Source organism: Octopus bimaculoides, chromosome 15, assembly GCF_046866305.1.
Source record: "Octopus bimaculoides isolate indiv1 chromosome 15, ASM4686630v1, whole genome shotgun sequence".
NCBI lineage: Eukaryota > Metazoa > Mollusca > Cephalopoda > Octopoda > Octopodidae > Octopus > Octopus bimaculoides.
In genome coordinates, this window is record NC_142942.1 from 24227252 (window position 1) to 24242539 (window position 15288).

At 33.5% G+C, this 15288-nt stretch overlaps 1 protein-coding gene and 1 long non-coding RNA gene across 8 annotated transcripts in view; one reads left to right on the top strand and one right to left on the bottom strand.

Annotated features, from left to right (window-relative positions):
* LOC128249489 (uncharacterized) overlaps window positions 1-7370 on the top strand; it is a 32864-nt gene extending 25494 nt beyond the window's left edge. The window contains exons 2-3 of the long non-coding RNA XR_008265587.2: window positions 4851-4909; window positions 7232-7370. This is a non-coding gene — a long non-coding RNA (uncharacterized LOC128249489). The remainder of the gene's footprint in view (window positions 1-4850; window positions 4910-7231) is intronic.
* LOC106882456 (filamin-A) overlaps window positions 5105-15288 on the bottom strand; it is a 115521-nt gene continuing 105337 nt past the window's right edge. For 6 of the 7 annotated variants that reach the window (XM_052973142.2, XM_052973140.2, XM_089363595.1 and 3 more), the window contains 2 exons: window positions 6720-6911; window positions 5105-5668 (listed from right to left, as the gene is read on the bottom strand). In XM_052973142.2, coding sequence (XP_052829102.1) covers window positions 5481-5668; window positions 6720-6911 — 380 coding nt within the window. In that variant the 3' untranslated portion in view covers window positions 5105-5480. Of the gene's footprint in view, window positions 5669-6719; window positions 14241-15288 lie in introns of those variants that run through there. The other variant, XM_089363597.1, reaches the window with a different exon arrangement.

A 15288-nucleotide genomic window follows, 5' to 3' on the forward strand; every position in this document is an offset into this window, starting at 1 on the left:
CCCCCCCCGGTATCATACATTGAGCAGACAACTTTATCCATTTCTGTCAATATATTGAAGTTGTTAGAGTAGTATTTCCGTGTATCTGACTATGAATGAAGATTTTGTAACCCATATTATATACGTCCTTTTTATAGTGTCTACATTAAGGATCTTAAAGTAGCTGTAGATTATTACTCTTTTGTTTGTAGCTACGTTTATACTGTAAGGTTGATTGTACCAGATAATGTTTGTCTTTAGAGATATTTTTCTGTGTAGGATGCTTGATGTACGTTCTTTACTGTTTCGCCAAACCCATTTCATACTAATACCGAAGCCCCATAAAGACAGCTTTAATGAGTATTTTCCATTCAGATGATCGGTTTCATATCATTCTAAATGTGTGTATGTATGTTTTATTTTTTAGATCCGGTTATCGATTCGCCTCCTCGGTTGTTTTAGATTTTATGTCTATGTATGTAAACAAAAGCAAAGAGTGAAACATCGTGTTTGAAGCGACATTTATGTTGACTGCAACATAGAAATTCTGAACAGCGACAGAGCGACTCAACCGATTTCTACTTACACACACACACACACACACACACACACACACACACATATATACTATAATGTCATAAAACTTCATGCTGTTGTCAGTAGGAAAAACGTTAATCGATTTTCAGATTTTGTATACAACTTTGAATATTATTATTATTATTATTATATTAATGGTTATATCAGTATTGTTTTCTTCATCATACTAGAAACAAAGCATTTTATTGTGGGTTATGACATGCATTTCAAAATTTCCAGCAGTTATTATTATTATTATTGAAATATTGGTGTTACTTTTGTAATGTAAGATCTCGTTTCATAAGTTTTCGGTTCAGGTTCATTTACATTCCTATAGTTTTGTCTCCAACTGGAGGCAAGGTTAAATCCCGGTTATATAACCACATTCACTCCTTTAAATACAAATGAAAAAACTGCACGTCGTTGGCCCAGTTCATCTTGGGCCTCAACGATAGGAATAAAGACAACTCCATTTCGTATTCTATTTTAGGTACTGCTCTTTCTTACTGATGGGGTGCTGGAAGTTGCAATTTTTGCTCGGTGAAGGCGTTTGAATGGTCAATTGTAAATCCAAACTAATTAACCAACATAAATAGTTATTAAATCGATGTTCTCGACTATTTAACGATATATGCTTGAAATTTCCACACAAAAATCTCACATAACCTTTTACTTGGGTATAAATATAAGTAATGCCTATGTTTTACTTTGCCTCCTTGCTTTACCTTCTATGGTAAGCACTTTTTTGGCAAACACATTTTCCCTATCCGATTCTTTTAAATCTAATCCTTCACTATTGACACTTGGCGTAATTCAGTTTAATTCTGTTTAATTTCATTTTGGTTCAGTTTAAATGTAATAAATTTGATATTTCTCGAAAGGAATGGAGAAGCAGAAAAGTATCTTGTAAAATCTACATGCTGTTGCTATGTACTCTGTTGACAATTCCTCGCCCCCTCATCTAGTTACTTCAAATCCATTCCTACCGCAGACTAACCCGCAAATAATGTTGTTAGCTAGTAGTAATCTTCCGTAAGCTATATTCACACAAACTAACATACTCCAACACTTGATGACAACTTGACCTCCAACGACTGAGAATGTGACAAGTAAATAAAAAAAAAAAAAATAAGGGAAGATAATCTGATACATCTCTGTTAGCTGGAGTTTCATTCCCACAAAAATTGATTGTAGAAGGTTCTGAAAAATCTACCATCATGCCTTTTAAGAGAATAGTTGGGGGCTAATTGTTCCATTTATCAATTGATTGTGGTCGATTCTGCATAGAAACTATTGCATAGGGTGAAAACAGTTCTTCAGGTCATTCGAAATTTTCGTAAATAAAGTTATTCAAGAATATAATTCTTCATTCTTTGATTGCTACAAATATTGATCTGCATTCCAGTGTGTATGCAAGGATGTACATCGAAGGCGATGAGCACGTCGGGCAAATTGCAGAGCGTCATTTACTCCGTTTTTATGTTCTGAGTTCAAATTCCGCCGAGGTAGACTTTGCCTTCTATCATTTAGAGGTCCATAAAATTTGAACATTGGGGTTGGTGCAATCAACTTAGCCCCACCCCCAAAATTGCTGATCGTGTGCAAAAATTTGAAACCAATATATATAGTTATCTCTATCGTTTGGCTTTCTCTCTCTCTCTATGTATGTATGTATATATATACATATATATACATAATCAGTTTTTAGCATTCCGTCTATTCCCAGGTTCACCTTTTCTTATCACTGTTCCACATTCTTTGAACAAAATACTTTGTCAAACCAGTTTCTGTTGGCGATTTGGTGTTTGGTTGGAACTAATATTCACAAAAGGTGTCTTTCCAAGGGAACATTGCATTAAACTTGCTAATTGTCATGATTAAAATAAAAACAAAATAGAAAATAAAGCAACACGACAAACACAAAAAAAAAGTCCGAAAAGATGTGAGCAATTATTATTAATTAAAATAAATCATATTTGAATTAATAGATTAATTTTTGGGTTTAATGCGAAAATTATAATTTATTGGAATTGTGATAATATAGCTACTGTATCAATTCTCATATACATATGTGTGTGTATATATATATATATATATATATATATATATATAAAATATGCCTGTATGTATATATACTTATGTACATATATATATAATATATATGCACAGGTACACAAATAACTGGATTTAAAGAATATTCGGATTGATTAACCGAATGTTTGTGAGGATTAATTTTAAACCACGAAATAGATTTAATCAATAAATTGTAATAAATCGATTTTCTATAGAAATCAATATCAACTTGAATGTTATGTCAAACTGTTGATCTTGCCACTCGTGTTACTGTTATTTTCATTAACAAACAATTATTTATTATTATTGTTGTTAAAGAAATCATTATTGTTATTGGTTGCTGGTGTTGTTATCATAATTATAAAATTCATGAACGGCATCTCATCAATCAACATCGTTATGATCGATATTAACTTTTGTTAATATAGTTGAGAATTTTGTTGATTTGTTAATATTGTTATTATTGTTGTCGACGTTATTAACGTTGGCGATATTGTTAATATCATTATTTTTTGTTATTAATGTTGTTGTTGTGGTTATTATTATTATTTTATTTCTCAGAACGTTCGGTCTTGTTTATTCTGGTAGATTCTGCGAGAGCAGATAGCAGCCTGCTGTCAGAGGTCTCACAAGGAAGAATATTATGACCTCGTATTATTAAAGGATTATTATTATTATGATGTATATCTTTGTTGTTGCTGTTATTATTTTAGTTGGGTTGGTTCAGAACTGAGGATGGATCGGTACTGAGACAATGTTATGATAAAGGTGGCCACTCTCACCAAGAAGCTATCTCTAAGAGGAACGCTCTCCCTGAAAAGTCATGTCTTGGTGCCGAATGAATACGTTAACTTGACTGTTTTCATCTGGAGATCTTTTCACTGATTCCTGTTGAAAAGAACATGTGTCCATATGTTACCAACACCTTTTGCGTGGAGTGTTCAGTATAATATGGTAGATGATGCACAGATATAAGCAAAAGCTACAAAATCTACAGATATCTCCAAGTGTGGTCACCCTTTTAGAGGTGCCATTTTCTACAGCCCAGTCGTTTGACGGAACTGGGACAAGCTAAGACTAGGCGCCTGATATGTAGAGAGCGTGGCCAGGGAAACTCGCATACTAAAATGCTATACAAGTGTAGTAGCGAATAAGACGAAAGATTTTCTCAGGGGGCTTCTGGGCATCGACGAGAATTAAATGGCAAGTGTGTTGCAGAGAATTATCATCCCGAAGTTTATAGACAACCTCCAGATATCCCCGACTTCATATTGTTACCGTGGAAAGTGGGGTTATTGTCGGTTAGAAATAAACTGCACATGCACAAAGGTATTGTGAGTCAGGCCTGTCCGAGATTAGCGGAGAAAATCGAAACCGTTATATACTGTTTTGTAGATTTTGATGAAGTGCTGTTGGCGCGTATATGATGGATTCGGCTGTCGATCAAATTCGTCGTGGACATCGTTTCACTGGGGAGAGCAGGAAATTGTGTGGTGCACGCAACTAAAAAACCCGATGAAGACTGACACTTTCCTCTCTATAATGCTTTCAGGTGACAGAAGATGAAATAGGAGAGGAAGGTGCTGCTCTGTTGAAAGAACTGATGGACATGGCCAGTGTGTATTAGCCAAAACTTAACACGCAGATGTAGAGCCCATGGAATTAAAGCTGGCAAAGGATTGGCTGTAATCTCTTCGTTATGAGATTTTATAGAATCTTATATTCTCTTTGTTGTTTATCTCTTCTGATTCCAACGATACTCTTTGTAACTTGTCATGGCAATGTTCGTTCATTCATCAGCTTTGTGGTGCATAAAAGAAACCGATAATGTTATTATTAGCGCCCTACCCGTCCATCCATCCCCCTAGTGGCAATAATAATAATACAGAGACGATTATTATTATGATTATGGAGTTATTATTATTATGTTATTATTAATATTATTACCATTATTATTATGTTATTATTAATATTATTACCATTATTATTATGTTATTATTAATATTATTACCATTATTATTATCATGTTATTAATATTATTACTATTATTATTATGTTATTAATATTATTACTATTATTATTATCATTAATTAATGTAATTATTATTAGCATCATATTAAGAGTATTACGATTTTAGTATTAATATTTGTCAATTTTCGTTATTTCAGAAATGAAATTATTTCATCAAAGATTTTGTTTGTTTTTATTTTTTTTTTTCGCAGAGGAAGTTTTATTGATTGAGTTCATCAAACATTGCAAATTGATAGATTTCAACATTTATGTATGTATTTATTTATTTATTGAATTAACAATGCCATTATTATTATTATTATTATTATTATTATTATCATTATTATTATCATTATTATGAATGTTATTACCTATTATTAATTATTATCATTAATATTATTATCATTATCATAACCATTATTATTATGAATTATTATTGTTAATTTAATCATTGTTCTCATCATCGTTTTCATTAAAAAATATTTTTTCTATGTTTTTATTTATAATTTAAGGCAGATAAAAGCAAAAAAAAAAAGGGTTTGTGAATCCATTTTTCTTATTTGTTGTTTGTCATATTTATTTTTCGTCTTTTTTTTTCATTTTTTTGTCATATGTTCATTTGTTATCTTTTTAAAGTTTTTTTTATTTTTAAAATTTTGATTTTCTTTTAAGTCGTTTTGCTCATATTTTATGAATTGCTTTCCGTTTAAGTTCAGGCCATTAACAAAAAAAATTTAAGTATTTAAAAAAATAAAACATATTAAGAATGAAATAAATAAATAAATAGATAGATAAATAGATAAAAAATTTCAATAAGAAATGAGTTCGTTAAAGTTACAGAATTAACAGTGTATGCTGAAAGGACTTCCAGGGATTGGCTCGTCTCCCCAGTTGATGGCTAATGTGTGATCTCCAGCTTCGTTCACTTTGTATTGCAGAGTGTAAGCGTTTCTACCTGAGGCTTTATACGAGAGTTCAACTGGAGGATTGCCCTTCTCTGAGACCATTCCAACATTCAACATGCCATGACCTGAAAAATGGAATAATTCATGGTTAAATAAGTAGATAGTCAAATAGACCTCATAGTTAGAGAGGAAGATAGTCAGATAATTAAATTGAAAATCAGTTATATTGATACTCACATTCTAAGAGAGTGAGATAATTAGGTAGTTAGATAGTTAAATAGTAAGTCATTTATATAGTTAGATACTCAGTTAGTTAGATAACTGGGAAGCCAGATAGAAATTAAGACAGTCAGATAGATATTTAGTCAGATAGTGAAATAATTAGCTCGATTGTAAGATAACCAGTTATATAGTTTGATGACAACATAGTCAAATTGCTCGATATTAAGAGAAGTCCGATAGCAAAATAGTGAGTTTGCCAGAAGGAAGATATTCAGTCAGGTGGGAAGATAGTCAAATAGATATCAATTTGGTAAGGCACTCAGGTAAGATACTGAGCTGCTTGGGTAGCTAGATAATCAGATTATATTTAGATATTAAGATAGCAAAACAGTCAGACAATAAGATACTAAATCTGACGAATAGCTAGATATTTAGACATATAATCATTTTGATAAAAAGATAGTCAGTCAAAGAGTTTGTCAGACACGGTTGGCTAGTTGCATAAATAGACAAACTATAAATGGTCAGCTGGCAAAGTAATGACAAAATAATGAGGTAGTTAGATTAGTGAGACAGGTAGCGAAGCAGTAAACTGTGATTTGTGATATTCTGAGAGAGACATTGGCATAATGATATAGTTTTACAAATAAAGATCTTTCGGAGAAAGTCAATCAAGATTGAAAGTATTTCTTCGGCAATTTCCGCAAAAAGAATGTTATTGCTTTAATTTTTTTTCTGCCGAATCGTTTAAGTTGATATATTTTTGCATATGTATATATGTGTTTATCTGTATGTATGTATATTTTTGTATGTAAGAATATGTATGTGCTTTTGTGCATGTATGTGAATAGTCAGATAGTAAAATACTTGTAGTCAAAGAGTCAGGGAGTCAAGTAGTCAGAGAGTCAAGTAGTTAGATATTAAAAACTAATCCAAAATCAAACGATAACTTACCGGCATCCTTCACGTCTAAAGTAATACTGACAGCACGGTTATTGAACGCCTTCTTCAGTCCGATGCCTTTAGCCAAGACCTTGGTTGCGTCACCACGGAGTTTCTTGGTGGTCACATGACCGATCTTCTTGTCAACGGTTTCAATAACCAGAGTACTTGTTTCAGTGAATGGACACGGTTTATGACCAGCACCTGTTAACGACGGGGAGGCGATGGAAAAAAATAAAGAAAAATGTTAGTCATATAATTATTATTATTATTATTATTTTATTATTGTTTAGATTGGCAGATTCATTAATGCGATGGACAAAATACCAGGCGGTATTTCTTCCGACTCTTTGTTTTCTGAGTTCAAATGCCACCAAGCTGAACTTTACTTTTCATTTTTTCGGGGTTGGTAGAATTAAATTTTAGCCCAATGACGGGGATCGATATATTCGACTAATAGTTCCCCGCCCTGAAATCGCTGGCCGAAATCATTATTACTATTATTCCTTTTTTTTTTATCACAGGTTTTGTTGGAGCTTCTGGAGTCTTGTAATGCGTAGCGGGTTTGCTATCTACAGCCTACGGTACCATGCTATTTTTTTTCAAATACTTGCTCATTCCGAAAGTTGACCCTCGAGTTCGTGGCCAAAGCTTAGTCTTGCACTGCCAGTATAGTGCTCTCGGTCTCTTTATTGTTATTATTATGCCTTTATTTTGATTTATATAAGCTGCATCTAAGTCTCTACGAGATGTTTCTAGGCATAACCAATTTTGCTTCTAAATATGCAAACAGTTGAGATGCTATGCAATTGAAAAACTGATGTCCGTGTGTCACAAAAAGAAACCCGTTTAAAATTTATTATAAAACTGAATAAGGTTGTAATTACATGGAATGGAATTTACATAAAATATGTGAAGACCCCCCCCCCCCTGAATATTTTGGGCTACCAGGAGTTTGGTCCACATATCTATTTGCTCTTTTTGATATTATTCCAAGTGCCTCGATTACAATAGGTGATGTTGTTGCTTTGAGATGCTGCATTCTTCTCATTTCTATCACTAAGTCTTTGAGAAGTTGAGCAAATATAATTTTCTTAATTTCTCAAACATTTTCAGTAATATATTTTTATCATCTACGGCTGTAGTATCGATTAAAAGAGATATCTTTTGGGAGAGGTTAAAATAACATTGATTTACAAAGAAGATCTATGAGAGTAGCCTGGTGGCAATTATCCTGTGTCAGAATGATTCTATCATTTATGTATTTATAAATTCTGGACACTTTGTATATGTTTTTCCTTTCACTATCCTCACACGATTTTCTGAAAGATTCCCCCACCCCGTTTGTCATAATATCCCGTTTATCCGATTCTCCTGTAGCAAGCAAAAGAAATTTGTTATTATCATCATTATTATTATTATCATTGTCTTTCCTTCTTTGGTTACTTTGCTTGCTGATTTAGTGCGTATGATGTAAGGCAAGAGAAGATAAAATAGCTAATGACTTTCAACATCACAACACACTGCAAAACACTTTTTTCCAGTGAAAAAAAAAAAAAGGTTTGCTTCACACGGGACATAAAAAATGTAAGCATAAAAATAATGTAAATTTAACTATAAAGACAAAGAAAATTCTAATCATTAAAATGATATTGAATTTTGATTTCTAAATGTTTATGTAAGCATAGAAGTGAATGAATATAATTGGAGTACAATGCTCTATGCATTCATTCTGCTTTTGCCTCTTGCACTCACGTTACAAATCTCCCAGCACAAGCGACAAAAGAGACGTCATTGCTTTATTTCTAGAATGTTCATAAGTTCACAATAACAAATACAAGATTATGTGTGTATGTATATCTTCTACCTTTATCTTTTACTTGTTTCAACCATTGGACTGCGGCACCATATTGAGGGGTTTTAGACGAACTTACTTTTTAAAGACTGGTAATTATTCTATCGATCTCTATTGTCGCACTGTTAAGTTACGGTGACGGGACAAATGCAAACATAAATACACACACACACACACACACACATATATAAGATACACACACACACACATATATATATATAAGATACAGAAATAGATTTATTTCTCAAACACGTGATAATGCTATAAATAGCGTGATCAGGATAAATTATTCATATATTGCAGAAAAATACGTTACTGCCCAGCCATGAGACTCGAACTCACATCTCTGTGATTACGCGTCAAGTGTTTTACAATTAAACTAAACTGCCCAGCAACGAATTCTTCTGCAATTTTAGAACTTATAAATTTAGCTTCATAAGACGCTAACGTTAAATTCAACTTTACGATGAAAGTAAACAAGCAGTTTAGTTTAATGGTAAAACACTTGACGCGTAATCACAGATGTGAGTCTCATGGCTGGCCAGTAACGTATTTTTCTGCAATATATGGATTATTCATCTTGATCACGCTATTTATAGCATTATCACGCGTTTGAGAAATAAATGATATATATGCATGTATATATGTATGCATATGTATATATATATATGCATGTATATATGTATGCATATGTATATATATATATGTATGTATATATATATGTATGCATATGTATATATATATGTATGCATATGTATATATATATGTATGCATATGTATATATATATGTATGCATATGTATATATATATGTATGCATATGTATATATTTGTATATGTGTATGTATGTGTGTGTGCGCGCGCGCTTGTCTTTCATCGCTTGAAAACTGGCACTGATTCTTATGTCCCTGTGACTTGAGGGTTCGACAAAAAGAGCTCAATGAGATTAGTACGAGACTTAAAGCAAGAACAGGAGTCAATTTGGATGACTCAACATTTCAAGACGGTGCTCCAGCATGGCCGCCGTTCAGTGTTTGAAACGAGCAAAAGAGTAAGATAAATTTCTTAAATTATATATACATATATATATATATATATATATATATGCATGCACACGCGCATACAACGCTTAGCTAAACCTCTCTTATCTCTCTCATATTAGAAATGACTTTCTCTGAAGGTCGTTTAAGAACTTCCGTGTTTACGTGCCAAGGACGTTTGACTCATGTTCTTCACTAACAACGATGTGTGTTTGTGTTTGTAATACTCCCCACGTATCGGGAAAATTTCTGTCCCCCCCACCCCCCATCGCGTAACACTTGTGTGCCTATATAAGTAAGAACCGGTGAGGTCGTTCTCGTTACCTGCTGCTGGCTCCGTGTTGATCTTGTCTTCTAATTATCTTCGCACTCGTTTATCTTAATTCCTATTGCAGCATATTTGCCATGTGATATAGAATAAACCCCGCCACCAACATTGTTCTAGTATGAACGTACCATGAGACGATACATCTGCTTATAACTTACATGTACATCCACACACTCACTTACGCACAAACGTGTATGACCTATGTATATATATATATATATATATATATATATATGTATGCAGACACACATATACACGTAACACGTATCTTTCTATTATAGATAAACTATTCCTTATTCTCCTAAGTAAAAAGCCACTAACCCAAAGCTGATATAGATAGATAATACATATCTTGCCCACAATGGATGTGCATGATGGGATAAATAAAATAAACTACAAACCAATAAAAGCAGGACTAAAAAAATACTTTGAAACAAACGAAACCCGTTTATGTCATAAACGAATGTTTTCTAAATATGAACGCATTAACACACAAACTGGTAACTAACTACAACAACAAAGAGGAATTAGTCGATACTATGGACCCTCGTATTTTACTGGTATTTTATTTTATCGGTGCTGGAAGTATGAAAAGCGAACTTGATCACTGCAAGATTTGAACTCAGATTGTGAAGAGCTTGAAGAAATTCTACAAGGCATTCTTTTTCTGGCGTTCTCACGATTCTGCCAATATACCACCGTCACAATCAAATTTTAACATCAAGTGCAGACGATTCAATCTGTGCAAAAGGACAACTGACCGTTCCTTCTAAGAATAAATATATTCATAGAGAAGATCGAATCAACGGCTAAGTCGACTGGGCAATATGGCGACAGTTCAGTTTGTTAACAGATGAGAATTACAGTTATATACTGAAAGATGTCCCTGACAACGATATGTCTACAATCACCTGGGGCTTGGCTGTCCAGACTGACAAGGAAATCTAAGTGAACCATTCAGACATAATTATCAAGGAATTGACCGAAAATATCTGAACTCTGATACATATTTCGATTTCTTCTAATCAAATAAACATCCAGAAGTTGGTGAAGAATCTAAGTCCAAGGATGCTGATACTGAAATGAGCCGATAACTCTGCCGCCTCCAACGTGTCGAAAGAACCCTCTTCTAGTTTTCTCCTACTTAGAATTAAATACTCACAGGGGTGGGGGACATCCAGTCTTGCCACTCTCATTCACCTTTCAATAAACGCACTACAAGGCAGCATCTCCCTCTCTATTCTCACCTTCTTCATGAAACACTTGTGAGAACTTGAAATGATAATAATAATAGTAATAATAATGATAGCAACAACCTCAAAAATAAATGATAAAAATAGTAATAACAATAAATGATATAATACTAAAAATAAAATCGCTTCTGATAATAATAATTAGAATAATAGTAATAGCAACAACAATAATAGAAATGATAATAATATACAATAAAAGCCACAAAAATAAAGAAGTGACAATAAATAACGAGACAGCGAAATAAAGGGAAAATAGAGAGACAGACAGACAGACATGAAAGATTATCGATAATCCTTTGTTTTGTATAGAATTTGCAACAAACAATGCAGCGTGTTATGTATATCTAAATTTATGCGCACGATAATGCAAAGTAGTATATACATACCATAAACATAACATGTTAAATAACAGAACTTTGTCATAACATAATTAAGATATTATTTCATAACAAACGTAACATAACGAACAACACATAAATCATATATAAACAACCACAGGCGTGTATATGTATATATATATATACACACACACATATATGTGTGTATAGATAGATATATATGAATATATATGTATATGCATACATTATATACATACACAAACATGTATACAGGTACACACACTCGCACATACAAACAAACACTTGAGAGGTGGCAAATAAACGTAAGAATAAAGCGTTAGCAACGGAGAATTTGGTTTTGATCATAATTCCTGTAAAAACAATATTTGTCAGTTGACAACCAAAAACTCCTTCAACCATGCTGAACAGAACAACATTATATATATATATATATATATATATATATATATATATGTGTTATATGTTTCATATGTACGTAGTATAACATGCTAACAGTAAACACAAGACAAGCATACTTTACGTTCCGTTAAAAACCGTTCCATGTTAGACGTGTCTCCGATGTAGCGTTTGTTTCGTTGAGATGAGCTTTATTGCATTTTCTTTTATTTTTGTTATTTAGTGATCGATAGGGTGGGGGTGAGTTTATGCCATCAACTGTATTGATATTGATTTTATGGAAAGTACAGGGTGGCCCAAAAGTAGGTTTACAGTTATTCAACTTTCTCTTTCGCATTCATATATTAAGTTTAGATCTCAATTATAAAAACAAATATAAAACCATTATTTTATGCTAATTTAGTTAATTTTGTCAAGCACCTTTTTCAGTTTGTGAGATTTAAATTTTTTACAAGAAATTTCAAGTGCGTACGTGATAACAGTGAACCTACTTTTGGGCCACCCTCTACTGATTGTATTTTTAGGTATTGCTCACCTAGAGAAAGAAATTCATATACATGTGACTATATATATATATAATATAATATACACGCATGCACTCCCACACATACAGCCTTAGATTGAATCAGAACAGATACGTACACACCTACATACAAGCAAATATTCGTCGACTTACGCGTTCAAACACACACACGCACCCAGATTTATCCACAAACTTATACATATATGGACGCATATACGTACTCACATGCGTTGACGGATGCATCTACACACATAGTCATAAATACATACGAACACGACAGTTCAGTAACGCCACCTCTCGGCAATGTCTTACTTTTAAAGATTCTGCGGGATGTTGAAGGAATATGTTGTTATAATTAATGTCAGTTGACTGCATTGGGTGACATGGACAGAAAAATTAATAGCTGCGTACAAAGAATATAATTATATAGATAGGTAGAAAGATAAATAATCAAAAAGATCGATCGATCAATAGCTGGACAGAGAGAGAAACTGAAAAATGAGAGCGTAACGAGAAAAAGTGAAAGTATGATAGGCGTGAGAGAGAGAAAGAGAGGTGTAAAACTAAATATGTATGATACATTATACGTGCTAATCTTCAAGTGGAGTCGATTCTCGTCTGAAGAGGGAGAAACAACCCAAATAGATTTCTATTTATCAACCCATAAACAACGAGACAAAAATGAGCGAACTGGAATTTGAAATGAGAGAGCAGAGAACTGCAATGATTACAACAAAGCAATCGATCCGGTGTGTGTGTGTGTGTGTGTGACGAGTTTTTGAATGCTTCGATTCGGAGATTAGACGCATGAGGCGAAAGCTTTTTGGTGTACTTTGGTCTCAGGTTTCCCAAAGACATTTTGAGGCGAGAAGCATAAATTAGCTGTTTAAGTTGAGGTCTGTTGCTTCTGCAACAACAAGCAATACGATTAGAGGAAATAAAATAACTGAACAAGTTGTTGATGTTTGCTGTTGTTCACAGTAATTGACTAATTGGTAAGCAATTAGCGAGCAGAGCGATGAGCAAAGCCATTGCAGCTCTGACCATCCCGCTAGTTTGCGTGCAGGGAACTTAGTTCCATCATTACATAAACGTGTATATATATATTACATACACGCGCGCTCCAAATCGACGCCAATGAAACTGGTGTTGGCCTGCGTCAGCAAGATTTGTAAGATTTAGTTAAATCGGCAGAAAGAGTGCAGTGAACTTGCTGTGAGGTGTGGAAAAGTCCGATGTCTCAGAGAAAAATTATTGAACCAGTTTTTCTTTTTGTTCTGGGAATATAAAAAGCTGACGTATCGCATTATTTTCTCTTTTCTCAATTTTTTTCCCGATGAAGGTATCGGTCCAAAACGTTCGATTTTCCACTCGCCATGGTAAGTTTACTGTACTCTTTCTGTTTTTTTTTCACTATATAGGCGCAGGAGTGGCTGTGTGGTAAGTAGCTTGCTTACCAACCACATGGTTCCGGGTTCAGTCCCACTGCGTGGCACCTTGGGCAAGTGTCTTCTACTATAGCCTCGGGCCGACCAAAGCCTTGTGAGTGGATTTGGTAGATGGAAACTGGAAGAAGTCCGTCGTATATATGTATATATATGTATGTGTTTGTGTGTCTGTGTTTGTCCTGCCCACCCAGCATGGCTTGATCATGTCCCCGTAACTTAGCGGTTCGGCAAAAAGTGACCCGACAGAATAAGTACTAGGCTTACAAAGAATAAGTCCTGGGGTTGATTTGATTCGACTAAAGGCGGTGCTCCAGCATGGCCGCAGTCAAATGACTGAAACAAGTAAAAGAGTAAAAGAGAATATATGTAAGAATATATATCTGTGTGTGTGTAAGTATGTACATAAAGAACTCCAAAAGTTGATAAAAAAAAGAATGAAATGAAAAGAAAATGAATAGAAGCATTGCAACAAGGATTATTAAATAAATGGAAGCGATGCGTATATATTTAGAATATATGAGTATGAATGTGTGTGTTTGTGTAAATGTGTGTATGTATGTGTAAATGTGTGCGTCTAGATTCTTGTATGACTCACCAGCTTTCGATGCTGCAAGAGAGATATGAACAAAATGTGAAACGTATAACGAAAATTTCAAACGAGCTTTGAATTGGAATATACTGTCTATATATATATATATACAGTGTGTGTGTGCATATATGTGTATGGTATATGTATATATAACAATATGAGCAAGAATGGAGGAAATTCCATCTTTAATTGATGATTACACGATACATTATTGACAATTGTTTCTCTTGTGCCAGTATATTTAAATGCAGAACCCCTACACACACACACGTATGATTTTCAACTACTATCATTATTTGATTCAGTATGTGATAAAACGAACACAATATGTTACGCTTTCTGTTATTCGCGAAAAAAACGCTGTAGGGGGGAACTGTTCAGGTGACTTTAGTTATTGAGGGCAAGGCTTAGCTAGAGTATTGCATTCTGTTAAAATTGGATGCAGTGATTATACCTCCTGCCAAGATAAAATTTATCGTTGGAAGATAATTGGATGCAGTGATTATACCTCCTGCCAAGATATAATTTATCGTTGGAAGATTGAATGAAGATTTTTCAGTAATCCTCATCGTCGTCATCTTCGTTAATATTGGTTTCATAAAGACATCAGGTATTTCACTCTTTACTCTTAATGATTTGAGTTAGAAATTATATTGAAATGCATAGATGACGTGTGAAAATAACAAATAAATTATAATGATATAAACAATGAAAATAAAGATGAAATCAATGTTGGGGTTACATGTATTGTAAATGATGTAACAAAGATATAACAGATGTGATAGAGATAAC